Source organism: Vicugna pacos, chromosome 6 (genome assembly GCF_048564905.1).
Source record: "Vicugna pacos chromosome 6, VicPac4, whole genome shotgun sequence".
NCBI lineage: Eukaryota > Metazoa > Chordata > Mammalia > Artiodactyla > Camelidae > Vicugna > Vicugna pacos.
Window position 1 is genome coordinate 14,261,437 of NC_132992.1, and position 27,707 is coordinate 14,289,143.

At 34.8% G+C, this 27,707-nt stretch overlaps 1 protein-coding gene across 15 annotated transcripts in view; it reads left to right on the forward strand.

Annotated features, from left to right (window-relative positions):
* Window positions 1-27,707, forward strand: part of ATOSA (atos homolog A) — a 99,823-nt gene that overhangs the window by 34,516 nt on the left and 37,600 nt on the right. Inside the window, exon 1 of one of the 15 annotated variants that reach the window (XM_015242727.3) lies at window positions 12,697-12,844. The exons of the other annotated variants lie outside the window; for them this stretch is intronic. Coding sequence (XP_015098213.1) covers window positions 12,808-12,844 — 37 coding nt within the window. The 5' untranslated portion in view covers window positions 12,697-12,807. Of the gene's footprint in view, window positions 1-12,696; window positions 12,845-27,707 lie in introns of those variants that run through there. 15 annotated transcript variants of the gene reach the window in all.

A 27,707-nucleotide genomic window follows, 5' to 3' on the forward strand; every position in this document is an offset into this window, starting at 1 on the left:
ATTCTAACTTCAGCATTTATCAGCCAAATAACCTTGAGCAAATTACGTAACCTATCAGAACGTCAGTTCTTTTCGTTCTGATACTGTCAACCTTAAGGATTGCGGGAATGATGAACTGAGAACCTCTGATTCAGCACCCAGCACGTGCCTGATACAAGATCGGTAAGTTTTACTTCCAAGGACTTGGGTCAGTTGCACTGAGAAAATGAGTGTTTCAGTGCTCTGTTGTGAAAGCTAGTGATAACAGGCATACGAGATCAATGGACCCTTATTGTTTGTCACTCTGAACCTTGTATTCTGGAATAAGCAACTAGAGGAACTCAAAACCAATATTTAACTACACATCTGTAATGCATGCAATGGGAGAGGGAAAGTAGGTAATTGGAGCACACTACCTATTTCTGGGTGATCATACACCATAATAAGCAGAGCAGCATTAGGGCAGAGAGACTGGGATGGGGGTGGACGCAGAAAGAGGTTAGTGGAAAAGTATTAGAATGGTCAGATGGTGCCCCAAATTGCTTTTTTCTTTATTTCAGAAATTACCCAGGATTGATTCAGGCTTGGAGCATGGCCCTTCTGCTTCTGTGACCTAGAATTTAGACTTGTTCCATGATACTGCAAGTAATGGCCTAATGTTATAGGTTAAGAAACCTTTGGTAGGCTAGCCTGGGAATCTAGTCATAACTTATGTTTTTATAAATAATAATATTTATTCAAAGTATGACCATTATTTGGACTTTAAAACTTACCCTTTTTGAGAGCACAACTCATTTATAGTTAGGAATTAACATTTTTAATTAACATAGTTTCCATTTTTTAATTTTCCTACTTATTAAACTTACATATTCTTGAATGGACTTAAAATTTGGTAACAATAGCTGAAATCAGGCCATTTATAAAACTTTATCTTGACATCTAGAGAATTCTTTTATATTTTAAAACCAAATCAGCCGTTTTCTTTTGTGAGGAGATATCATGGTTTGCTTCATTATCTAGTGGGTCATTTATATGCAAATTTATAACAGTAAGAGTATATGAAATTTTAGCACTTAATTTGGCAAATTGCTTTATAAAAATGTTTTGATTTTAAGAACTTCAGGTTAAAGCTCTATATTGTATTTGATAAACTTCACAAAATTTTGACATACAAAATTTTTTTTGATATACAAAAGAATTGGCCATAGGATTTCTTTAAACTTCCCTCTATTGCTTGCTCTATAATATAGTTTACATCTAGTTGTTTATAGTTTCAAACCCACAGGAGAAGTTGGAATCATGCAATTAACATCTAAATACCTTTTCATAGATTGTGAACATTTTACCACTTTTGTTTTATCTTTCTTCAGAGGTAGATTAGGTAGACAGGCAGACATAGGGACTTTTTTGTTTTAATAACTTGAGAGTAAGTGGCAGACATCAGGACACTTCAGCTCTGTGTACTTCAACATGGAACTGGCTGGTAACAGCATGTGAAAGCTGATTGTCCACATTTCTTTCCAACTCTGCATCAAGTTGGTTGCTTGAAGTCAGCAACGGTGGCAATATTTACACCATAGAAACTGGCAGTGCTACAAACCAAGGCTTTTTTTCCCTCTGCAGAGCCAGTTGTTAAACATTTACCGTTATACCTCTGTGTATCGTCTAAAAATAAGAACATTCTCCCGTATACCTGCAATACAGTTATCACACCCAAGGAATCTAGCAGTAACACAATGCTAATATCTAATACACTGTTTATATTCATGTTTCTCTCGTTGTCCTGGTATTGTCTTTAGTCATACTACCTTTTGAGGAAGTCAGTTGCTTTCTGTTATAGAAAAGGAGTTAGACCCTTGATGTTGGACAACATTTAGAAAGAGTTTAGAGTACACCAAAAGGATATGTAAAGGTAAAGGTGAGTAAAATGATTGGTTTTTTGGGGGAAAAAAATTAGGTCATGTAAATAGGACAGTTAATCAGGATTTTAGTGGATTTTTTCTTATTTTATTTAGCTTTTTTAAAAAAAACATTACTTGGACTAAGTAGATTTTGGAGGAAAATGAGTATTGGTGAAATTCAAGACTTTTTCAATTGAAAAAGAATTATATTTTGAATTTTACTTTGAGTAATATCTGAATTGGAAAGAATTAGATTTTTAATCCTGAAGCCTCATGCTTCCTCTCTGACCTCGTTTCTTCATGCTTTTCTAAGTTTCCCTGTACTCAAGGCACATCGATCTTGCTGTTCTTCAGTGACTACATGCATACTGACACCATGGGGATTTGACATTTACTGTTCCTTTTTGGAATACAAGTCTTATGACTCTTTTACTACATTTGACTTTCTATTCAATTGTCACCTCCTCAGTGAAGCCTTCCCTGATCATTCTGTCAAAAGAGTACAGCTTTTTTATTCTCTCTTAACGTGCATTATTCTTTTTCATAGTCCTTATCACTGCTTGACCTGATGTTCTGTGTTACTTATTTCCTTTTTTGTTTTTCTCCCACTAGGAATGTAAACTTCATGAGGGCAGGGACTTAGTGGAGTTTGTTCACTGCTGTGTTTCCCCATATGTGGACTGGTGCCTGGCATTTATTAGCTGCTCAATAAATATTTATCATGGAATGAATGCTTGCATGCATTTTGATATCTTTGTGGTGTGGCATAAAACTTACTACTGGGAAATTTTTGTGTTTTTTTTGTGATTTGTTAATTTTGTAACTTTGAGAACTAACTCTATAGTGTCAGTTTTTATTTCTAAATGGGGATTTTACGCCTACTTCAAGGTTATTGGGAGAATCAAATGAGATAACTACACAAACGTATTTGATAACCAAAAAAATGGTAAAAATGTCTCTTATCAGTTCATAGGGAATGATTAATTTCAGCTGGGGTGATTAATTTCAGGGCAGAACCTGTCTTTTGGCAGAAACAACAGCTATATTGAGCCTTAAAAGATGGTATGATTTGGATAGATGGACATTTACAAAGATTGAGAGGGGGAGAATTGGAAGAGAGGACATTATGAGCAATTATGATGTTCAAGGGATGGCAGATAGACATGTGAATTGGAGGGATTACTTAGGAATGAGGGTGATTAGGGTTTTGGGTATTAAGCTAAGGACTTTGAGATTCATTCATTTGATAGTGGGGCACTATTTAGTAGTTTGGTATGATTAACGAGAACTTTTGGAAGAACAATTTGGCAGTGTATTTCTATTATTTCATTATAAACCAGTACAGAGCTATTATTGAATATCTGACTGTCTTAAAATCAATTTTTTAGCCCTCAAAATTACGTTATGACCTGTTATTATAAAAATTACCTGACATTCATCTCTACTGTTGTCACCCTTATTTTCTTTTCCATCTCTTCCCTTCACCACCATTCTTTGTAATATAAGAGGGATTAGTGTTTCCTTTTATGAAAATTCTTGGGAATATTAACGTGGCACACAATACTCACAATACCATGGCTATTGTTTTATGATACTCTTTGGTCAGAGTAGTAAACTGCACTATTTATTTTAAAGTAGCTGGGTGTTAGAACAAATAAGGAGGAAAACAGGATGAAGCTGGAGATTCCTTCTCTCATTCCAGATAATTGCTGGCAGAAATTTAATAATCTATAGGATTAAAAGCCCTTGTACCTCCTATAAGCTGTAGGAGTAAGGAAATCCCCACAAAACTGATAAGCTTTTCTAGCTGTGTTAAGGAGAGAATGGACCTGTGTCTTTTCCCCTACCCAAACCAGAACATTTTTCACACCAAAGCTTCAAAAAAAAAAAAAAATTGGGTGCCATAGCAGGGGTTTGATCAGCATTGTTTTGTAGTAAGTAGCAAGAGCATAGCAGAAAATCTTAAATTCCATCATTCATAACTCCTTTCTTAAAAACTTCTTCCGGGCATGTGTATTCTTCTTAAGTCGGTATACTCTTCAGAAGTTGGGGAAAGGAACGTACCTATGCCTTTGAGGAAGTATATTCAAATCTTAATCATTATTGTGTTGATGGAATTCTGGCCCTGGAGGCATATTTCTGTAGTCCAGCATAGAACAACCCTGGCCTGTGCTTTTTCTTGTAGCTCATGTTGCAGAGTTCAGGTATCTGCCAGGGGACTCTGAATGACTAACAATGAAAGTTATGCTATTGCTAGAAATCAGAGTTGGAAAGGTTATTAATGTGAGTCTCTTTCAGTTTTACAGTTGAGGAAGCACAAGGCCCAGAGAAAAAGAAGTAACCTGTCTAACTACAAAAGTAGAACTTTACTTACTACAGTACCTCTAGCAAGAGCACAATTGCCTCTGGGTTCTGGTGCCAAAAATGACACCACGATCATCCAGGCTTCCTCAAGGAACTTGAGAAAACAAAGGCTAGTTGGTTATATTTTAATATTCTTCTCCAAATAATATATATACACTTAAAAAAATTTAAGTGGTAATAAAGAGACTTAAAGTGAAAAACATTTCATCTTTGAAACTAGGATGCTAAAAAGAGAAAGGAATATAAAGAAATTAGAATGTCTAAAATTTAAAAATCAAGAAATAGTGTAAGCTTATTATTAAGAAACTTAGAGGAAATCTGTCTTTAGTTTTGTCATGGGAAAAACAGGGCTAGTAATAGTACGTACATAAAGGGCTGCCATAATGATTAAATGAGATAATTCATGTAAAGTGCTTAGAGTAATGTTTGATTCTGAAAAAATTGTCAATAAATGTTGCCTATTATTGTTAATAAATAAACATTTCTTCAACTGGTAAGATAAGTACATTTTCTAAGAGCTCTGAAGGAAACATAAAGGTTAAGAGGGTGACAACTTGGGTGGCAGGGAGAACACCCCTTTGGTTGGGATGATTAGCTAAGACCTCTCTGAGAAGCGAGGTGAGAACAAGAAGGAGCCAGCTGTGTAAGGAGTAAGGGGAAGAAAATTCTAGGCCAAGAAGGTAGTATATGCAAAGTTCCTAAATTTAGAAAGATCCTGACATGCTCTAGGAAAAGAAAGAAGACGAGGCCACATACCACAATCTGGTCTTCCCTGGCTTGCTCATTTTAGACTGCCTCTTTCACTAGAGTATTTGTTCTCCAAGGGCAAGACAGCATCTGACTTCTTCCCTGCAGTATCCCTCACACCTGTTATGGTGCTTGGTGTGGAGCTGGCATTTATTAGATGCTTGAAAAAACATGTAAGTTCCGAGTGCATGCTTAATCACTGTCAGTGCTTTGTGGGTGAGGATTTGATCTTTCCCTTCCCTTCAGACAAGAGTAAGCTAGGATGTGGTGAGTGGCATATGGTAACTTTTTTTAAAGGACATTTGGAAAACTTGACACACAGTTGTTAACTATTTCAGACATAAAATATCATACATTTTATATTTTGAGTCAGATCAGTGAGTTTCATAGAATAAAAATTTTACATTTGAAAAATTAAAGTAATTTGGGTTAACCATTTTATAGGTCTGTTTTAACCATGAAGTTCAGATTTTCTTGGGGGATAGGATGGAATAAATGCTACGTGGGCTGGTCCTGCTTTATGCCTATGTCCAATCCTTTTTCACAGTTGTCTCCTTTCACTCTAAATGTATCATCGTTTGGACAAAGATTTTTATGTTCACCCTAGTTATTAGCCATTTTGCTGTTCTGCTAGTGTGCTCAAAATTGTGTCTTCTATTAACTTGTATTTTATTCTGTCTTTAGATAGCTTAAATATAGCTTGAGGTAGACAGTTTGCCCCAGCTATGTTCTGTAGGCTATCGCATCTAATATTTTATAGTTTGTGTAGACTTTTGTACTAAATCAAGGGATTCACAACGTGGAATGCTTGCTTTGATTTTATACAAAACACTTGGACTTTGTGTCAGAAGTCCTTGATTTCTAAGATGTTTCCACCCAAACTCACATATTTTAACAAAATGTTTTTTTATTCAAAGTTGTCTGATTTTTTCTGAACAGTGCCTTCTGTGGTAAATATTAAATTAGTGATTACATCTTATATGGGTAAAATGACATCATTTTTAGAATTTACTGTTAAATAGAGTAAAACTTCGGGCAGTTGGATTCCTTCCCTTCTCTTCTGAAACAAATACTTGTTGAGCACCTTCTCTGTGCCTGACAAATATGTGCTGGAAATACAGCGATGAGCAAGAACTAACACGATCCCTGCCCTCTGGAATCTGTGGTCAAATGTAGCCTTTCCTTTCCTGACTTTTTTTTCCTGAGTCAGCAGACAAGTCAGGATTGGACAAAAATTACCCTGTGCTGTTTTGCAAAAAGCACAGGTGAAGAGTAGGGGAACTGGCCCAGAGGTAGGGCGTATCAGAGGGGCTGCACAGGCTTCTAGAACTTTGACATTCTACTACCATTTTCTGTTTGTGGTGGTCTCAGATATTTTCGGTTTGAATATAGGGGTGTGTGTGTGTGTTTTGTTTTCAAGAATGAGAAATGGAAATTTATTTTCAGTAAGTGCATGTTGCAGTTGAGGTGCTCAGTTCATGAAGCCTTGTAGATTTTCCCCCCTTGGCAATGTGGCTAAGTCCGTCCTGGTCTAAAAGCTGTGGTACTATTGAGGTACTCAAAAGTGTAAGTACTTGGCACTGGCTTGCTGGATGAAATGACTGTGTAAACTGAAAATGTGTTGAAAATGGAGAGTTTTGATAGATTGACTATAGCATTTGTGTGAATAGAAAGAAAACTACTGTCTCCCTCTACACAAAAGGTATATTAAGCAGTTATAGAATTCATACGTTCTGGTTGTGTATCTGTAGCAACTGCTGCTTCCTCAAATTAGGTAAAACTTAATATCAGCCTTCAATATGTGCTTCCACAGCCCATGTTGGTTGAATGTGGTAAGGTAGAACCAAACAACTACTTGAGAAAATTAAAGAGGGGTGGTGGTAGCTAAGGGGCAGTATCATACGGAGCAGTGAGTTTAAAATTTTTTTGACTGCCCACAGTTACAAAGATAGTTGCAGTTGCTGCCTTAACAGTCCCTCCTCCCAAACAAAAGTCATTACTCAATGTTGCTGATGCAATGGTGACTGATCTTGTCTTTTTCCTGTTTTATTTAAAAAGAAAATGAGGGTCCCAATCCCTTAAATTAATTTCATAGCACATTTAATCCTACCTACTGTTTTAGAAGAACTAAAAGACCCACGTTCAAGTTCTGATTTTGTCACCTGCTCTACGTAAGCTTGATCAAATTACTTAATCTCTGAGCTTCAGTTTCCTCATTGGTTAAAATTGAGATAATAATGGTAATCATCTTGTAGGTTAAGCTTTGTGGACTTAACAGTTGAGTCTTAAACCTACATGAGGTTTCCTTAATTCTACACAACTCTTTTACTTTACTAGATTTTTGTTAACATTCTCCAAAATTTAAAATACAGAGTCTGCCATTTGTATGACTATTGGCATAATTAGAAGACGTAATGATACCTACCATTGATAACTAGTTACTGAGGGGCGGGAAACAGGATTTGGAATTAAACTTGGGTTAGGTGAGTCACCCAGGTACCCATCAGCTGCCTTAATCTCAGTGATTCTACTTCTTCATCTGTGATTGTCAAACAGACAAGTAAATGTAAGATACATTATTTCCATGGAAATACTTTTACTAAAACTTCATTTTGTCAGAATAAAAAATTCTTGATTGGTTCTAGATTTTTAAGATTGAATCAAACATACCATTCTTTATAATAATAATAACAACATCCCAAACCACGTCTGTAAAGGAATATGGATATAGGTAAAGGGGAACCCATATGCATCTTGACACATATTTTATATACTAATGATATTTATTAATTAAGATCAAGTACTGTAGGATATTAAAAATGAATTCTTATACCTGATCTTGATACTTATGAAATCTGACTAGTGTGTATAAGATATTTTTAGACAGAGTGTTTGTCCAATAACTTAGATTATAAATAACCCCTGTTCTAGCTCATTTTAAACAATGTAGTATGAATGATGCCAAAAAAACAGGCTAGAACATTTTCTTCTCTCCAAGATCTTAGATTTTGTAAACAAGGCTCTGCTCCTGGAACTAATGTAGGTCATCATAACCCAAAATCTTTTGAAAGATGAGAATCCCAATTAAATCTCTTAGGTACTTTTTAGTATTTTAATTTTAAGAATTGTTTTAGCTCTGAAAAACACAGTATGTTTGAATTGCTTTTTGGCCACTTGGTTTATTTGTATCACGTTATAATGAATACAAATCAATGGGTAATCATTTCAGCAATAATGATCGCTAGAAATCTCCATGAGAATGGAAATTAACGTAACTTTTTATGGCTTAATTTATCCTAGTAATCACCAGCATAATTTTTCAGTAAAAACTCTGAAGGAGAAAAACTATAAGTTTCCCTGATTTCCAAAACTGTTAACAATCTTATATTTTAGTTTTGTTTAATCTTTCTTGCAAATGAGTTAGCTGTGAAATGTGTTGTTAAAGTGATACTATTTAAGAAACTTAAAAAATATCAGTGTCATAAAAATCTTTCTTTGGTAGTCAAGATTTAAGTTTCATCCCCATTGTTATTGGATACTACTAATGTATTGCCCTTTGTTTGTTGGTGTATGTGTATGTATGCATGCATGTACATTTGCCCTCTAGTAACATCCTATATTCCTGGTGTTTGTGAAAGAAAAGAGGAAACAAATTGCTTGAGAGCCAAGTACTAGGCTAGATGGTTTATATTATGTATCTCTTAAATAAATTATTGCTCCCATTTTACAGATGAAGAAAAAGACTCAGGTTAAATAATTTGATAGCACAGCTTGTTAAGTGAAAAGAACTTGAACCCTAGACTCTCTGGCTTTTCTCCATTATGTCTAGCTGCTTTAAGGAGTTTTTTCAGTAATGAGATTGGATTTTGTGCCAACATATTTACACTGTTATCCTCTGGACTGCAGACTACCAGAGATGGCAATATCCTATTTGTGTTGCATATTGCTATTTTCAAAATAATTGTATCTTGTCCTATTTGATCCTTATAACACACCAACATTGCAGACAAAAAAAAAAAATCCTGACTTAGAAATGAGCAATTTCAGAGAAGTGCTTAAGGTCATAAAGCTGATTAATGGTAGAGTTTAGACTAGATCTGTGGTTCCTAGTTCAGTGTTCTTTTCTGTTTCCTTTTTTCTCTGGATCAGGTATGTGATCTGTGATCATGAAGTACTGAAGTCTCACTGATTAAATCTTTTATTGTGTCCTCATGTAGTGATCATACTATATAGCAACACCCTATTTAGCAGTCAAATGCTGTTTTCTGTATTATAAATAGTGTATCAGTGACAGTTTTTAAGGGTAATGGGGCTGTAGTGGTGGTTACTGAATGAGTAATAAGTGGGAAATATTAACTTGAAATTTCTGTATTTAAACTTCCTTCTTATGTGATACCACATTTGTCTTATGGGAATGTAAATATGAAAGGGATTTTTAAAAGCACGCATATTAGATTTAGGAAGACCTACCACCTGGCTTTGCCCTCTTAGTTCTGGTTACTTGGGCAAGTGACAGGCCGGTTTCCTCATCTATGAGGACAGTAACTACCACAGAGTCAGGGGAGATGGGCGTGTAAATGCCTGGCCCATGGGCCTACATATATAGTAGCTATGTAATAATTACCTTTGAAGGGTTCCTTTTTTTAATTCTAGCAGTATTTCTTTTTGTTTAAAAAATGACCAAGCTAATATGGTTATCTCTAAGGTATGTTAACAGTAGATAGTTTCCAATTATTTCTGCTAACAGAGGACACAGATGATCTGAAACAGTTGATCCTTCAAATTTTTCCATTTTATATTTGGAATATGTAGTTTTAAAAAACTTATGGAAGATCTGCTTTCCTGTTTACTTCCCTACATTAGTATAATATAAGTAATTTATATTTCTTGAACAATTGGAGAGCACGGTTATGGTCATGCTAGGTTGGGGTGCAGGGAAAAGGGCATTTTTTATGGATGAGGGTTGAGAACTGAGAATCTGAGACTAGCACTTAGTACAGCATCTTATATTATTCAGATTCTTAACTTGTGGACTGTTGAGATCATTTATAATTGTGTGTGCCAAGATGAACTAGGGGAAAAAACAATCATTCTCCAGAATTATATAAAGTGCTATTTTGAAATTTATTAGAAAACTGGTAGCATGGAGGAAGCATTTCACTAAATAAATCTGTTGATTGGATTTTACTTTTTAAGGTGGCATGTCTTTTACTTTGTAAAGTGGTATGTCTCTTGGAGTTCATTTTAAGCATTTATAATTACATGTTTTTGACTAAACTGAATATTTTTTCAATAAGTTCTCTTTGTATATGTTAATCAATAGTTTTAGATTATAGATGTAGGCTATCATTAGCCTTTAATTAAGAAGCTTAAGAATTATATCTGAAAGGAAGTATTCTAAAACAGTTTAGAGATTATATATTAGTCTTCCTTTTTTCCCAAAGATATAGGAAGCAGTTAATTTTGAATTATAAAGTTATTCATCCCAAAATTTTGTAAAATTTATTTCATTTGATTTCTAGTTATATGACTTCAGTAAATAAACATGTAGAGCTGATTTTCTTATTTGAACAATGCAGAAAATGATACTTGTTCTATTTACACCTCCCCCTCCCTACCATGGTTGTGCAATGAAATCAAATATGTGGAATATAAATCAGGCATGGTGCTAGGTAGCAATAATGTGGACAGACGTAGTACCTCCCTAAAGCACTTACAGTGGAGTGGAGGAGAATGTCAAACTAGTCATTTTGCAAATAATTATTTAACATTCTGTGAGCTAAGTACTAAGAAAAACGTACAGGGAGCCTGAGACTAGCCTTGACTCAGGGAAAGCTGCCCTGGGCAAGAGAAATTTAAGGGAGACTCATCAATTGAAGGGGTTGTGGGAGACCACTCCTAGCAGAAGAGGAGTACTGTTTTGCAAAGTCTCTAAGTTTTGAAGAACCTTAAGAGTCCTTAATGACCAAATTACCAGTCTAGCTGGCAAAGAGTACCTTTTAGCCTTCACAATAGTCCTGTAAGTTAACCCCATTTTACAGATAAGAAAACTGAAGCTTAGCTCAGAATAGTTGAGCAATTTCTATAGCGCCTTACTGTTTGTAAATGGCAGTTTCATATTTTGCACACAGGTTGGTCGGCCTGGGTTCAAAGTCCTTATTCTCTCTTCTATGCCGTTTTTTTCTCTGAGTCACCTCAGAGAGTGATTGTGTTCCCAAACACATCTTCTCTCTTGTTATTTCTCAGAGGGCTTAGCAGCTCTCCCTCTGGCTAATTGTGGAGCCAATGATCAGGTTCTTTACACTAAGGTAATAATTAGATTTAACTCTTACAGGTTGTATCTCTTACTCGTATGCTGTAGAATTCCAGGGTTCCTAAAAGCTTTTTCAAGGGTAGGAATTTTGTGGATTCTGGGGCTGATAGGAAACTGCAGTGTTTGTAGCCTCTCATTTAAAAATAGCCTCATGGTGCTCATGGGGTGCTTTAATAGTGCCAACATTTACATCAGCCTCTGCTCCCTCCCTCCAAGACACTCCAGATAAACAAAGATCTGAGTAATAAACAGTATGCTTCTGCTGCAGCCTCTGCCTACTCCCACAAACCCCTCCTATATAGAAATTCTATTGCCAACACTAATAATGCATTTTTTTAGAAGAATGTTATTTAAAAGCGTTCCATTACCTTAAAAGTTTGAAAAACACTATCCTAGTTTATGTGATGTTCAAAGGAAATACTTCCCAAATGAGGACTTTTTCTGATGCTTCATATCTGTTTATCTCCTACTACCTGCATTGACTCTCTCAAACATCTTTGTAAGTTGGTGAGGGATTTTTGGTTTTGTTAAAGCTTGTGGAGATAGTGTAGACTGGTACTTGAAGCCTGGAGGAGAGAGAAAAAAAAAAACCAAAAACCTCCTATGTCTTCCTATCTCCAGATAATTTTATGATAAAGAAAATAAATGAATTCAGGCTCAATGTCATTGTCGTGTTATGTAAAAAGACATTTTAATGCAGATACCTAGTTAAATCTTATTTTTAGAGTTTACTAAGCACTTATTTTTACTTTTAAAAATCTTTTTCTAAGCAATCTGTTAAAATTAAGTTTTCTTGCTCCCTTAAAAGGCACTGCATAAATTTGAGGGGGGACTATTTTTAGGTCCTATCTCATTTTAACGAACTGATCAGTATTTTCTTGGAATTTGTGAAGTTTGTTGTTAAGTAATTCACAGTTCTGTGTAGACAGATGCTTTATTCTAATTGTTGAAAATTTTTATATTCTTTGTTTTTAGAGAGTTTCAGTTGGTAAAACCTGATTTACTTGAAATGCGAAGTAATAAACTGTCCCCTCCACCACCCCTTTGTCCTCAGTTTTATGTGAAACACTGACCGAAATAAATGTTTGTTCTATGAATTTCGCTTCTTTCCAAAAGGACCCAGAGACATACATTTTAGGGGCTTATGCTAGAATATCTCGTCATGATCACCCTGCTGATCTCTGCTTTCACGTTGCCTAAACACAGCTGAGTTGGTAAGGGGAGCAAAGACAACAAGATAGTGCTGCCAAGTAGACAGGAAGCTGTAGTGGACCCAGCGAGCAGGGGCGGCGGAGCACACCCTCCATCCAATCAGCTGTGAGTGCTGTTGCTATGTGCGCTCTTACTCTGCTGCCTTTGTGAAAACCTTACACAGAGGGAAGCGGAATCAGCACCCACCGCTGAACATTTGTTTTAACCACTGCAGACATCTGGATCCCTCAGTTACTGACTGTATAGCTGTTGACAGCCAGAAGGCAACTTCTTTTATACAAGGATTCCAGTATGGTTTTCAGTGGAAACAAAGGGCTTCACAGAGAAGGTGTGTAATGAAGTGTTTTTAACGGCTTTATTTTTAAGCTTCCAATTTTCTCCTGTAGCTGTTTACCAGTTGTAGTGTTTGCTTTGTGTGGATTTTTGATAAATAGGTCTAGCAAAATGTCTCACTTTGAAAAACATTGAACTTAGAGAATTTTCTTTAGCTTCATATAGCCTGTTTTCTTTGAACAGCATTGCTTAAAAGATTATTAAAATGCTGATCTGAACAATGAGTAGGGAGAAAAGAAACCAAAATACAATGTGCTTACTCTAACGGGGGAAAAATATGGTAAAAATGAAAAACCGAGAGGAGATTGAGAGTTAGACAGAAGTATTAACTGTACTTGGGGGCAGGAGGTTTTGTTTTGTTTTTTTTAATAAAAGCTGTTAAGGAGAATGTATTTAATATAATTTGCATATTTTTAACTGAAAGTCATTGTTTCTGAATTTGACAGAGATTGTCAGAATTTAGCTTAGTGAAAATTTTGACATAGTTTAAGGAATTGACATGCTATCTTTCTATGAAGGATTTCTGAAGATGCTACCTCAAATTGTATAACCTCTTAATTGTTCAGTGCATTGACTAGTTCTTCTCAGTTCAGATAAAGGATAGTAGCATAATCCAACTACAAAGCCTGTGTGAAAAATAAAGGCTTTTGAAGACAAACTGAAAATATTTAAGGTAATATTTTGAAATTGAAGTAGGCCTCTTAAATGTAATAATTCCATATCTGACTTGGTTAATACTGCAAATATAGTAATATCTTATTAAATTAAACCTCACTAATTCAATATTTGTAATAATTGAACAGAGTATGGGTTATAGTTTTGTTTTTATATCTGGAAAAACCAGTTCATCCAACTGATGATAGGAAAGTTTTAAAATACCTTAGGTAAACAAAAGTTCTTACATAATTTCAAACACTGTGAAATTATATTTCACTTAGTTGAGTTAACTAATGATTCTTTTAAGTTAATTAAAGCAGAACAGAATATTACTTAATATATTGCCCATTTATGAAGGATTTTCTTTTGCTTATCCACTTTCACCTGGTTGTGTAAGTGGCTCCTTTTTAATTGACTAGGTGATTTATGGCTGAATAAAATTAGTATAATAAAAATTCCAAGTTAATATTTGAGCTTTATTTCTTATCTCTGCAAGTGATATATTTTGGAATAAGATTGGCTTTGATGTTGTTCTCTTCAAGAATTCCTTTCATTAGAAAAGTTTAGCATTTTTGATAAGTGAGAAGAGAGATTTCTTGAAAAGATCTCAATATATTTCATGCTTTTGTTCTCACTGCTGATCATTTTTAATGATGTATATATATTTATATTAAGTTAAAGACTTCAAATAGTAGGTGCAGGTTTACAAAATAAATTTTCCTCAAACATTAAAATAATGTTTTATGTGAACCTATATGTTGCTAAACTTTAAAAGACTCTGGCATATTTTAGTTTTTTCAGTTTGTTAGGTGTACCCCAAAACTTGAATTGGTAAGAGTTAAAAAAATTATAGCAAAATAAAAAAAAACTATTATATTCTTTAGTCTTGGTGGCCTCCACAATAGGAAGCACTCATTTGCAGACGAGGAACTATGATGGGGGCAGGGATGGGAGGCAGAGGTATGTTGAGAGGACCCAGGTTCATCAAATATTGCTCTAACCACATGGAGATCAATCTAGGTATTTCCATTTTTGAGCTATCACTCTCATATTACTCATCTTATTTTTTAATTATAGAACCACAAAAACCAAAGTTTTGCTTGAATTGGTTTACTACCCCCTTCCCCTTGATTTATTTCTTAAGAATTAACAGACTTCCCAAGAGCAGGATGGTTTCATTCATATGCTGCAAAAATAAAGGAGCATGATATTGGCAAGAAATTTGGATCTACTGCTGTGTCACACAAAAGCTCTGCCATTGTGTTGCAGGAGGAATACTCTGGCAGAATCCCAGGCTTTATTCCTGGGCTCAGCACCTAAGGGTGGTTGTTATACTGGAACGTCTAAAAGTTCCTGTTCAGTAACAGAACCTCAGGGTAATAACTGATTTTTTAAATCTGATCAAGGCTAGTGACATTGCTAAGCAGATTTCAACTCTTTGAATTTGTCTATTATTTGACAGTAGAATTTTAATTGTCTTATTTTGTGTCAGATTTTTTAATTGGCTATCCTTTTTGGACTTCTAGGTAGAAAATACTTCAGTTCTCAAAATTAGTGATTTCTTTTTTGTCTTAGCCACTTGGTAAAGAATAGCAAATAGAAGTTCTAGTATTTATCAGATGCAATGATTGCTATAACTGATTTTATTTTAAACAAAATAAAATTTTTTGTTTATTTTGAAATCACCAGGCAATACTATGTAAATAGTGTCTCATTTACAGTTCTTCAAAAAAAAAATTTAAAATTTCAAGCTAGAAAAGGGTACCAATCTGAGTATTTCTTTTTTTTAGGTCTTCAGTGAAATCTTTTCTTTTTTAATCACTTCTACATCAAGTATTATTTCAAATGTTTGATTCCTACATGTATGTTCTAAGTGATGTATGGTATAGTGTTTCTTTGACTCTTCCACGCAGAAATTCCATTACTTGTTCATATTCTGAATCCCCCCAAAATTTGATTATTACAGTCATCTGGACAGAGAAGTTTAGTCTCGACAGTTTTTCATCAGGCATTTTCATGTAGCAACAGTGTTGTTGCAAATGTACTGCTTTTGCCAAAGTATAGTAAATCTTTTTTTTTAATCTTCAAGGGTCGTTGAATCTAAAATCAAAGACCCGAATTTTGAAAACAGTTGTTTGCAGTATTGCTTGAATCTGATTATATAATCCTTTGTGATGAGGCTGAGTTATAAGTGGTAGCATGATGACTGTTGCTTGAGAAACTGGAAATATTGCCTTGTTCTTTCTTCACTGATCTCAATTTTACTCATTCAAAGACTCCTGCTCATCAAAGGATTTGAATTGTAAGGTTTGTGATAAGCACTGGGACATTAAAATTATGAATTACAAGAAGTAGTCAAGATAGGGTAGAAAAAACAATCAGGCTCTAAGGTCATACATGATCGAGCTTCAGATTTTCCTGTAAGCTTCTTGTCATCCAGAGTATGAAAGGGAAACCCTGCCAGTTACTTACAGTTATTTACATAACATATTATTGCTAAATATTAGCCATTATCATTTCTTTAAAATTCTACATTTTAAAATCCTCAGAATTTTAAGTATATTTTTTTAGATTTTTCCAAGTTTCACATATGCAGACATACTTTTAGGCAGATATCTCAGTTTTCTAAGATCTTTCATGACCTAGAAAGTCATGGAAATGTGAGAATTTGGGCTGAAGAAAAGGCAGGGCTGATAGGGAAGTACATGACTAAACCTCTGAAGAAGGGTAATAGTCAGTAGTAGCAAGGAAATAACGAGTAAATGGGAAGGTATAGAAGAGAAAGCAGAAAAAAAAAAACATGTGTTCTGTTTGATGCAGTGTTATTTCTGGTGCACACATAAGTGTGTGCACACCCATGTGTGCATACAAGTGCCACAAGCTGACCGGCTAGAGTTGCTAAATCCACCAGGGATTTGTTTACTGGGAAGTAACTTGTTTCTGACTTTTCTTCTGAATTCCTCAACTAGGATTGGGCTAAAGGTGACCCTGTATTTACCACTCATTAATGACAAGGGGCAAGCCAGCTGTCTGGGAGCCAGAAATTAAATATTATCACATACATGATGAATGTAACGGTTTTGAAATATAAGAATTTACAGAATGTAAATCTGGTGGTGTAGGGCTAAATTTTGAAAACTCAAACTTGTAAGCCAAAATGTTTAGAAAATGCTCTTTTATTTGTCATTTTAATAAGTACACAAAATTTCAGGTTCTTTTCAACTGACCACAGTATTTTCATTGCTTTGGGTGGTAATAATTTTTAGTTATTTTGGGAGAGAGGTTTAAGCTGGGTTCCCATCCTGGTTTTCGTATTTCCACCAAGTGCTAAGATTTTGTGATTCTTACATGAACATTTAGTCTTTTAGAACAATTAGAATATTTAGTCTTCCAGTTTGCTGAAGATAAACTTTAGTTTATTGAGGATTAGAGAACAAGAAAATGTAAAGAAAAGGCAATCTCTTGCAAGCATACTCTGTTTTTTCCACTGTCAATGCATTCAGTGGCTTCTGCATTGGGTCCAGAGATTATTTTACATCTAACAAAAAGGGTAAGAGAACTTTTTTAGAAATAATTATCCTTTTTCTTACCTGATTGCATTGCATTGTTTTATCTGTTTTCGGGAATGCATACTTACCTTAAGTCACTTTTCTGAAAAATATCCACACAGAAAAAGAACAAAAAGGTTGCTCTATGTCAGTTTTTCTCATTTTGGGGTACTGACCTTTTTGAAAATCTGCTGACTTATATCAGCCCTCTTGCCAGGAGAAAAATGCATCTGTATATACGTAAGTAATTTTGTGGAACTATCCAGAGGTTCATAAGTTCTCTTTAAGAAATCTTTTTAAACATAATTTGGTTTTAATCAGAGAATAAAAGCATTAGTTTTAAAGAACTGAAGCTTCAAACAGACTGGATAAGGACTTTAGGATATGTACGCAAGCAAAGCATTAAGTAGTGAGCATGGGGTGCTGTTTTGTAGCTTCTGAGGGAGAAGGAAGATGTTCTAATGTATACTCCATAATTAGGACTCTTGCAGATGGATTTGTTCTGGGAAGTACCTCCATATTCCTGGACTGACTCCTATGTTCTGGATGAGCTTCTGATAGAGAACCTGGTAGAAGAGGGCCAGGCCTGGAATGCAGAATTGAGGTCCCCAGGACCTACATGCCATCTCTGAGCTGTAGACTGAGATTAGAGGAGACCTGGAAGACATCTCCTTTGGCCTCAGCATTTCATCTGGACTCTTGCATAAATCACCCTGCACTAGAGATGATAGGTCCACTGCAATGAATGTTACCTACTTCCATCTTTGTTCAAGAGAACTGATCTTACTGTGTATGTTCAAGTTGCTCAACTCTTAATTAAAAACAACTTTATCCATTTTTCATTTCTGCTGGAGTTTTAGGGTTCACGCATACCAGCACACACTCAGTGGAAAATCTGAATGTTGAAAATACTTAGAAGTAGGAGTCATGCGTGTGGTAGAGTGAAGGAGGTTGAAAGGACAGAATGTATTTTTGGGGACCAGCCTATGTTGTAACCATATTCCCATGAGGTAAAAATGTAAGAAAGACTAAATTAGGTTAAGCTTGGGGATAATTTTGGAAAGTTATGTGCCAGTTATCTGGGATTAGTAAAACTGGGACAGAACAAAACAGCACTAGTATAGTGGATTATTGCTTTTTTAGCACAAGGTCATCTTTTGAGAGTATAGCTAAATCTAGAACTTGTGGTTTTGAGAGACAGGACTTTGTTTCCTTTTGTGACAGCATTTTCTCAGCTTTTTGTCCCATGGTTTTTTGAGGTTTTTTTGTTTGTTTCTTTTTTTTGCATGTGGTGTGGAGTGATAACACCATGTAATCAGGAATATTCCCACGAAGAACAGTGGAAAGGACAATATTTTCTACTACATGATTTTCAGGCCCTGAAAAAGGGTGAATTAGGCTTAATGGTTTACACAGAGCACAGAGAAATTAAATAGGATAAGTGCAGGTAAGAAGGAAATGAATAAAAACTGTGTGGCTCTAAGTTTGTACCCATGCATCTGTGATGCATGGCTAAAAGCACAGTTCTGGCAGCCGGCACTTCAAGGAGGCAAAACAAAGATACCAGTAAATTTCCTCAGTCATACTGACTAGTTCTAATTCTTTCATTTTAAATATCAAGTCTCTGGGAGCTTTCTCTGATGTTTAAGCATTCCCACAGCACCCTAACCTTCCCTGGTATCAAACAGCACCATAAATAGACTTATCTGAATGTACTCTTTAAGACTGTTCTCTACTTGAAGGCAGCACAACAGCTCATTCTCCCATTGTCTTCTGGAGAAGAGCTAGAATTCATTTGCCTTGTTTGACATAAAGGTACGTCTTTTTCCATTTACCTTCTAGCCAATCTTTATATTACATAAAATTTAGTTTTCTTTCTAGAGCTTGAGTTGCCCCAACTTATCATGTAAGTAGTCAGTAGGTCGCTATGATGAATTCTCTGTTATCCCTAGAAATTCCAACAACTGATATGGAAATTAGAACTCAGAAAGTACTCTCTCTCTCTCTTTTTCATTTTTTAAAATGTAAGTTTTTTTTGCCCTGGGCTAGAGTCTTGGTGATTACCTAATACATTTCCATTATTTTAAAAACATATTTCCTTGTCCCATTTAAGAGAATTATATTGATAAGGGCGTTAAAAACAACTCACAAAAGCTATTTCAGTGCAAAATATCAAATCTAAGAGAAGGATAAAATGATAGTTATCTGGAAAGGACAGCAGCAAGCTTTTATCACTTTAACCTGAAATAAGCTGAAATAGGAAGAAAACAAAATATGGTAGAACATTAACCATTCATTATTTCAACAAGTGTTTGAGATTTGTTCATGCTACATGCTATGCTGGACAACTGTAAGAGAGTTGGTCCTTGTTCTCACAGAGCTTAATGGGTTAGAGAAGAGAGGCAAATAGTGATTTATTTTTATATATGCTAAGTTTTAGAAGGAAAGGCGTATCCAGTGAGGTCTTCTGAAAACAATAAACCATTGTGGAAGAGTATAAGAGGACCAGACGAGCTGGAATAAGACCTAATGAAGAATTGTGTGTTTAAGTTGAAATAGAGATCGTTATATTATTTCATACCCTATTCTTTTAATCTGTAGAACTTTGATCAAGTGGTAAAATAAAAATTTTAATTTCATGAGTAGAAGTTATTAGAAAATGTAATTTTAAAAACTCATGCACAAGAGCAACAAACATTAATTTTTAATGAACTTAATAGAAAGTTCTTTATGAAGAAAATTTTAAAACTCTGCCAAAGAAGGCTTATATAAAGGGTGAGATTTGAACATTTAAAAGTCAGTTTTTAAAAAGTTAGTTGAAGTGATTTTTGAGTCACTAGCCGTAATTTTGGGGAATCACTGATAAATTAGTGAGGTATCCAGAATGGAAAAGCAGTAAGAGCGTTACGAGGGTTGGAGTGCTCTCCTAATCACAAAGGATTAATCATCTCCTTACCACAAAGATTTTCCATGGTGTGGCTTTAGGAATATTGGCATATTTGGAGTGAAGGATTAAAACAACTGAGGTGGGGCTATAAGGCTTGCCAGGAGGGGAGTGCTGGAAACAAGAGGAATTCTGGTGATTCAGTGGAATACAGAGGGGTGGGATGTCTTGAGGTGGCTCTGGGAGAGAATGAGTAGGTCAGGTGGGCCAGACCATTGAATGCATAAAGGGTAGTAATGAGAGAAGAGGTTTAAAGAAAGATAGATAGGGTCCTTTTTCATCTCATCTCTTGTTCACTTCTGTTATGATTCAATGCTCTGGCCAAACTGGAAATATTGGGGATCAGATATTGGAAATTAATAGAAGCAGTCAGACTTTACTTTTGAGGGCTTATTGGAGACAGGAGAAAGGGAGGAGGCATAGATAATTCTAAGATTTTGAGTCACAAAAAGCGAAACAGCTGTAAGTGGGACAAGCTGTAAGTTTGTACTCCGACCAGCACCCCATGATTATTTTTAGTTTGTGGTAGGCTCGATGTACCAGGATCAGTCTGTGCTTGTGGCCAAAGTGGTACTGACAATAAATGGGATGGTAGTATTTTATAACTCCAAAAACTGGCACATGTAGATTCAGATATTACTTAAATTGGAAGGGGCCATCTAGTTTCACATTCCTTCATTTTATAAATGAGTTTGCTGAAGGTCACAGAGTTTAATTCCCCAAAGTCTTGGAGCTACTTCATTCAAAGTTTAAATAAGAATCCGGATCTTCTGGCTTCTTGGTATAGCATTTTCCATACTTTTTGCAATTTGCTGTAACATTTTTTCCACTTATTTTCTTTTTTATTGAGAAATCTCTCAATTTCAAGATCTATTACAAGTGTAATTGTTGGCATTAAGATCTGTTATTTAGTTATCAGCATTTAGGTAAAAGATCTAAGTTAAATATAGAGTTAAAGCAGATAGGCAAATTTATCTTCTAAACAGATGATTTTGGAATAATAAATGTTTGATCATAATAGCTATGCTCAATTGGCAATAGTTCTAATTGTGTGTATATTGGCTGAACTAAAACCAGTTTAATCTGGTTCTGGGAATTATTCTATACTTGGCTGATTGAAGTTGATGATAATGACCACAGAGTCATCCAATAAAACATTAATTAAAAGCATTACATTAGCATTAAATCCCACTGCTTGATCATTATCTTTATCAAAGGATACTGCCTTTGGCTGAGTTACCCATTTTAAAGGAGAAATAGAGCAATATGAAACTGCCTTTGAGGAAAAAAAATTTGAAAAAAGTATTGTTTCTGTTCTTACCAACCTTATATGGCAAGGTAGTATCTTTACAATAGCCATCTACAATTAAATTGTAATTTCCATCCTAAATAATTGATCTCCCCACATTTGCACGGAGGTTAATGAATGAACCCACTTGAACAAACAAATGGTTACAAGGGTGGCATTGTCTGCCTGCTTCAACTGGTTGAATCACTGAAGGAACCGGTGGGTATTCTTGGTGCTATTACATCATCTCATTTTCTTTTTGGCAAGCTATCATTCTCATTGACTTCTGGCCCATTGCCCCCTTTTTTAGAATTGGCAGTTTTCCACTTTTGTGGAACATGGTCTCTACCCTCCCCATCAAATGCTCCTTCAAATGATAGATAAATTTCTCAGGCTGATTGAGGTGGGAGCAGTGGGGAGAGAGGGGAGGGACCCCCAGAGAACTGTAGTTGGTCTCTTGGTTACTCTTCACACAGGGCCTGAAGTCAAATAGTTTTCGGGGTAGTGGTAGTGGTTCCCAAAGGCTGGTGCTCAGACCTGTGCTTGTCTAGCACCTGCTTTTCATTGCCCGTGGCAAAGATGGCAGCCTTTCTCAAGAGAAACTCCTTTTTCTGTGATCATGACTGTCAATTTTTGTTATTGAATGCCTTTTCTTTTATGAAATGATGGTCCAAGTGAAAGATAGACAGTACTTTCTTCTTTCTCTTCTAATTTTGCTTTTATTTAAGAAGTGAAATATTAAAAAAATTTCCAGGAGCTTTAGAAAGCTTATTTTAATTTTGTATATTCTCATTGATACAGATCATCTTTATATAAGCTTATATAATATTGAAAAAATTCAAATACAAAATCATATGTATTGCTGTTTAGCTTAATGGATTTTTCATGCATTTTTCTTAATGCATTTATTTTAATGGTTTTAGGATATTCCATCATCACCTGCATCAGAGGCATGGAGCTTTCTTGTTAAACATGCAAACCTCCTGAGTCAGAATCTCTGGCAGTAGGACCTGGGAATATACATTTTCTACAAGCTCCTAAGATAGTGCTTGTATTAGGACCCTATTGCTGCTGTAAGAAACTGCCACAACTTTGTGGCTTAAAACAACAAAAATTTATGGTCTCAGTTCTGGGGTCAGAAGTTTAAAATGAGTCCAAGGGCTGTATTCCATATCCTTCAAGAGGCTCTATGGGAAAATGTCTCCTTGACTTTCACAGCTTTCTAGAGGCCTCCTTTAGTCCTTGGCTCATGGCCCTGCCACCTGTCTTCAGAGGTAGCAGTGTAGCATCATCTCTCACCTCAGACCTCCTGCTTCATAAGGACTTGTGGTTATGTTGGGCCCACCAGGATAATCTAGGGAACACCCTCCATCTCAAGATTAATTTAACCACATCTTTCAAGTTCCCTTTGAATGTGAAGTTATATATACACAGGTTCCAGAGATTGGGACATGGACATCTTTGGGGGGGTCATTATCTACCCTAATACTTAGACAAATTGAAATTTGAGAACCATTGGCATACGGTAGATAATGTTTTTCTCTTAATTACTATGTATATTCAATCTGTTATTAAATAATCTGTTCTGTCTTGGAAAGTTTATATAAGGTAGAGGCCTTGAAGTTTTATATCTAATTAGTCATCTTAGGGACTCTCTATTTCAGTAGTCTTTTAATAAATACTTAGCAAAGTAAAAAAGTTGGTAATCCTCCTCTATAGTTTTTTTGGTGTTTCTTATCTGTGATTTTAAAAGCTTTTAAAGGCACATGTGCCTTGCATGTGTCTTTATTTGATTCTCCCCTGACCCCGTTTTAAAAAATTTGACTAAAAAATTACAGAAGTAGTACATGGTACAAATTTCAGTATAGAAGTAGTACATGAAATGAATTTCAAACAAAAATGTGTATAAACAAATAGGGAAAATTGCTGATTCCTCCTTACCTCTTCCTATGCTTACCTTCCCAGGGATAAACAGTTTTGTGCATGTATCTCCATTCATTCTTCTATCCTTATATAAGTATGCATAATATTAGGTATCTTAAAACTCTTTTTAAACAAAAATAGGATCATACCCTATATAGTGTCCGTAACTTAATCTCTTCATGCAACAGTGTTCGTGAGCATCTTCTGAAGAGACACACAGATACCTACTTAATTCTTTAACTTTAGCAGTTTTTTATTGTAGAAATGTATCATTTTGACTTTTTTAAAAAAGTCTTGATTATTCAGTTTGTTTATTATAGAGAATAGATGAATCACTTATTTATGTCATAGGTTTTTATTTTTGTATAGACATATATAACATAGCAAACCTATATGTAAGATACAGATGTCTAAATTCAGACATTAGACAATATATAACATAGGCTTACTCAGCCATCCTTCTCATAAAATACAGGATGTCTAGTTAAATTTGAATTTCAGGTAAATGAGTAATTTTTCAGTATAAATATTTTCTATACTGAAATTCAATTCAACTGGACATCCTATATTTTTATTTGTTCAACTGGACAGCCACAAGCATAGAAAGTAGATAATTCTTCATAATCCTATCCCCAGCCCCAGAGTTAACTATAACAAGCAGTTTGATATATGTGGGTTTTTTTCTGTAAATAATTAATATCAGTTGTGTAACTATACAAGTGTTATATACATTTTATACGCAGTGTTCTGCAACTTTTTTTCCCTTGATGTATTTTAGCAATTTTTCTTGTTAGTTCATATCAGCAATATTAAAAAGTTTAAATACTGTATTTGGTAGTATAATGAATTAAAATTTTTGATTAAAAGTAAAGTTGTGGAAAAGTAGACATTTCTTTATTTTAAACACAAATATTTTCAGTGGTTTCAAATTATAATAAAATAAAAACTGATTTCTAAATCCTTAAAATAATACAGAGACCTCTTCTGGGCCAACTCTTATTTCAGTTACTAAAAACAAAAAAAAATTGTTAAAATGAAAAACAAAATTGATAGTGAGGCCTGCATTTGACTCAGCAGAGTGTTGACTAGGGAACTAAGTACTGAAATAGGACTAAGATATAGCAATTCTAGAGAATTTCTGTGTATTTTTGAAAGATTATATAACCTTGTCTAGACTTTTTTTTGGTATTTCTTTAATCTTTCATCTGAGAGAATTTGTGAAAATAATTGAGTTAAGCTACATGAAAGTTTTTCTGACTTCGAAAAATTATAATATAAAATGTGCTTTATTTACTTTCATACAATTAAAAATGATTGATTCTAAAAACAGTAGGCCAACAACATAAAAATCTATAAATTTGACATTGAGGTGAACTCTAAGATGCAGATGAGGAAAAAATCACTTTAATAATGGAGCTTGGCTTGGTTTTAGGAACTCTGTTGTATATTTAGAAAGACCAAGTATGACTTTTTTCCCCTCCAGTTTTATTGAGATATAATTAACGCACAGCACTGTATAGGTTTAAGGTGTACAACATAATGATTTGACTTACATACATCATGAAATGATTATCACACTAACACCCATCATCTCATATAGATACAAAATTAGAGAACAGAGGAAAAAACCTTTTTTTGTGATGAGAACTCTTAGGATTTACTCTCTTAACAGCTTTCATATATAACATAGCAGTGTTAATTATATTTATCATGTTGTACAGTACATCCCTAGTACTTATTTATCTTATAACTGGAAGATTGTATCTTTTGACTGCCTTCATCTGATTCCCCCTCTACCTACTCCCTTCCTCTGCAATGATCTCTTTTTCTATGAGTTAAGTTTTTGTAGTATAATTGACATACAACACTATGTTAGTTCCTGTTGCACCAGCATAGCGATCTGATATTTCTGTACATTTCAAAATAATCACCATGGTAAGTCTGATGATATGTCACCATGCAGAGATATTACATAGTTTTTGAATATATTCCCCACACTGTACATTTCATGCCCATTACTCATTTATTTTACAAGTGGAAGTTTGTACCTCTTAGCCTCCCTCACCTATTTCTTTTCTCCCCCAACCCCCTTTCACTTTGCAGTCACCTGTTTGTTCTCTGTATGTATGACTCTTTCTGTTTTGTTATGTTTGTTTGTTTTATTTTTTAGATTCCACATACAAGTGAAATTATATAATACTGATCTTTCTCTGTCTGACTTATTTCAGTAAGCATAATACCTACTAGATCCATCTGTGTTGTCACAAATGGCAGAATTTCATTCTTTTTTTGACCGAGTAATGTTCCATTTTCCATTGTGTGTATATACCACATTTTCTTTATCCATTCATATATTGGTGGACACGTACGTTGCTTCTGTATCTTGGCTGTTAAAAGTAATGCTGCAATGAACATAGAGGTGCATGTATCTCTTCTAATTAATGTTTTTGTTTTCTTTGGGTAAATACCCAGGAGTAGAATTCCTTGATCATATGATAGTTCTATTTTTAATCTTTTGAGGAATCTCCATACTCTTTCCAGAGTGACTGCACCAGTTTACATTCCCATCAGCAGTGCCCCAGGGTTCCCCTTTCTCCATATCCTCACCAACACTTGTTATTTGTTGTCTCTTCGATAATAGCCATTCTGACAGGTGTGCCAGTATGACTTTTGCCGACTTTAAGTTAATATCTAAGAGAGAGAAAGAGATCTTAAAGATTTTGTAAAAAGTTGAAAGCCTCCTGATTATATAATGGAGCTCAGATTTGAATCCATTTAGTCTTTATTCCAAGACTCTCACAGCTATTTAAGGAAAAAAAATTTTTTTGAACCAGCTGACGTTATTTTTTTAATTACAATATAGAAAAATGAACTCAGTATAATTTTCTTATAGACCTCATACAATTATAAAACCAAAATGATTTTTAAAAACTTAATGCTAATAAAACTGTAGAACCAGGAAACTTTAAATCATTATAATGTATTACAAAATTATTGGTCAGAATTTGACTTTCATGCTTGGTATTATGGGGCAAGTCCTTTTGAGTTGAGCATATCTACAATATTATGGCTAGATATTTGCTTGTCATTTAACTCACTGTCAACTTTTGTTGATACCCTAAGGCCACCATTTTACACACAACACAAAAGCATCATCTGTCTTCTTATTAGCCCAGCGCTATTAAAGTCATATTATTTAAACAATGGCAAAACTGTAAATGTAAGTCAAAACTGTAAATATGAATGTAGCACTAAAATGATAAGGTAATCCTTGATTATTATTGTCCACAATGATCTAGAATCAGTTTGTGCTTATTTTTTGAGATTTTCATTGCAAATAAATCATGAATTAAATTTGGAGAGAGCGAATTGTCAGATCCCCAGAACCACTTCTACCTCAGTTACATGTTAAGAATCGACATTTGCAAATTCACGGTTATAACTGAAAACACAGCTCCGGTGTACATACGTTAAAGTGGGTCTCTTGCTTTTCTAATGTCACCACTGCTTTATGGCTTACCTTGCCTAATATCCTCATTTTGTCCCATTGCTTAGCCTCAAGCTTCCAACTAGAGTAGTGATTCTCAATCCTGTTGCACATTAGGATTATGTAAGAATGTAATATCCAGTCTTGCATGGTTCCCTGAGTTTTGTTTCTGGGTTTTGTTGTTGTTGTTTACTTATATTTTGTTTTTAAAGCTCTTCTGTTTGTTCAATGTGCGGCTAGGATTCAAAACCCAAGATTTGAGAACTATTAAAAGTTTATACCAAGATACTTTGGCTTATTAAAGAACAATAAAACTATGCATTATATAATAGTGCTTACTGTATGCTAGACATTGTGTTCAACACAACGTGAAATCAATGATGCTATGAAATAGGTATTACCTCCATTTTCCAAGAGTGTAAAGGTTAGACAGACTAAATAGGTTCCCTTGGGCTATACTGTTACTAGCAGCAGAACCAGGATTCCAGTTTTCTGTTATTCATGATCTTAACCATGAAACTGTAAGTATCTAGTCTTATTTCACCCTATTATTACAATATAAATTGACTTTAACCAATCATTATTAAACACACACTTTGATGAAGATATTTTACTTTGATCGATGTATAGTTTGACTAACAATCTATAAGCATGAAGTATGAATGCAGTTCACATGAACACCTGCAGCTATAGTGGTCTCTCTCTTTTTTTCCCCTTCAATTAAGAAGTTTGTTAGATAAATGATTTCATTCTCCAAAATTGGATTTCTTTTCAAAAGAGGCTGAACATTCTCATTTAACAATAATTACCTTCTAAAAGCCCTATCTTATAACATAGTCACATTGGAGGTTAGGGCTTCAACATATGAGTTTGGAGATCTCGGGGGACACAATTCTGTCATAAACTTGGAAACCTCACTTAAGAATAAAGAGGTGGTCCAATAACTAGTAAAATCACGCCAGTTATTTACTTTCCAAATATTTAGAGATTTTTTTCCAGATATCTTTCTCT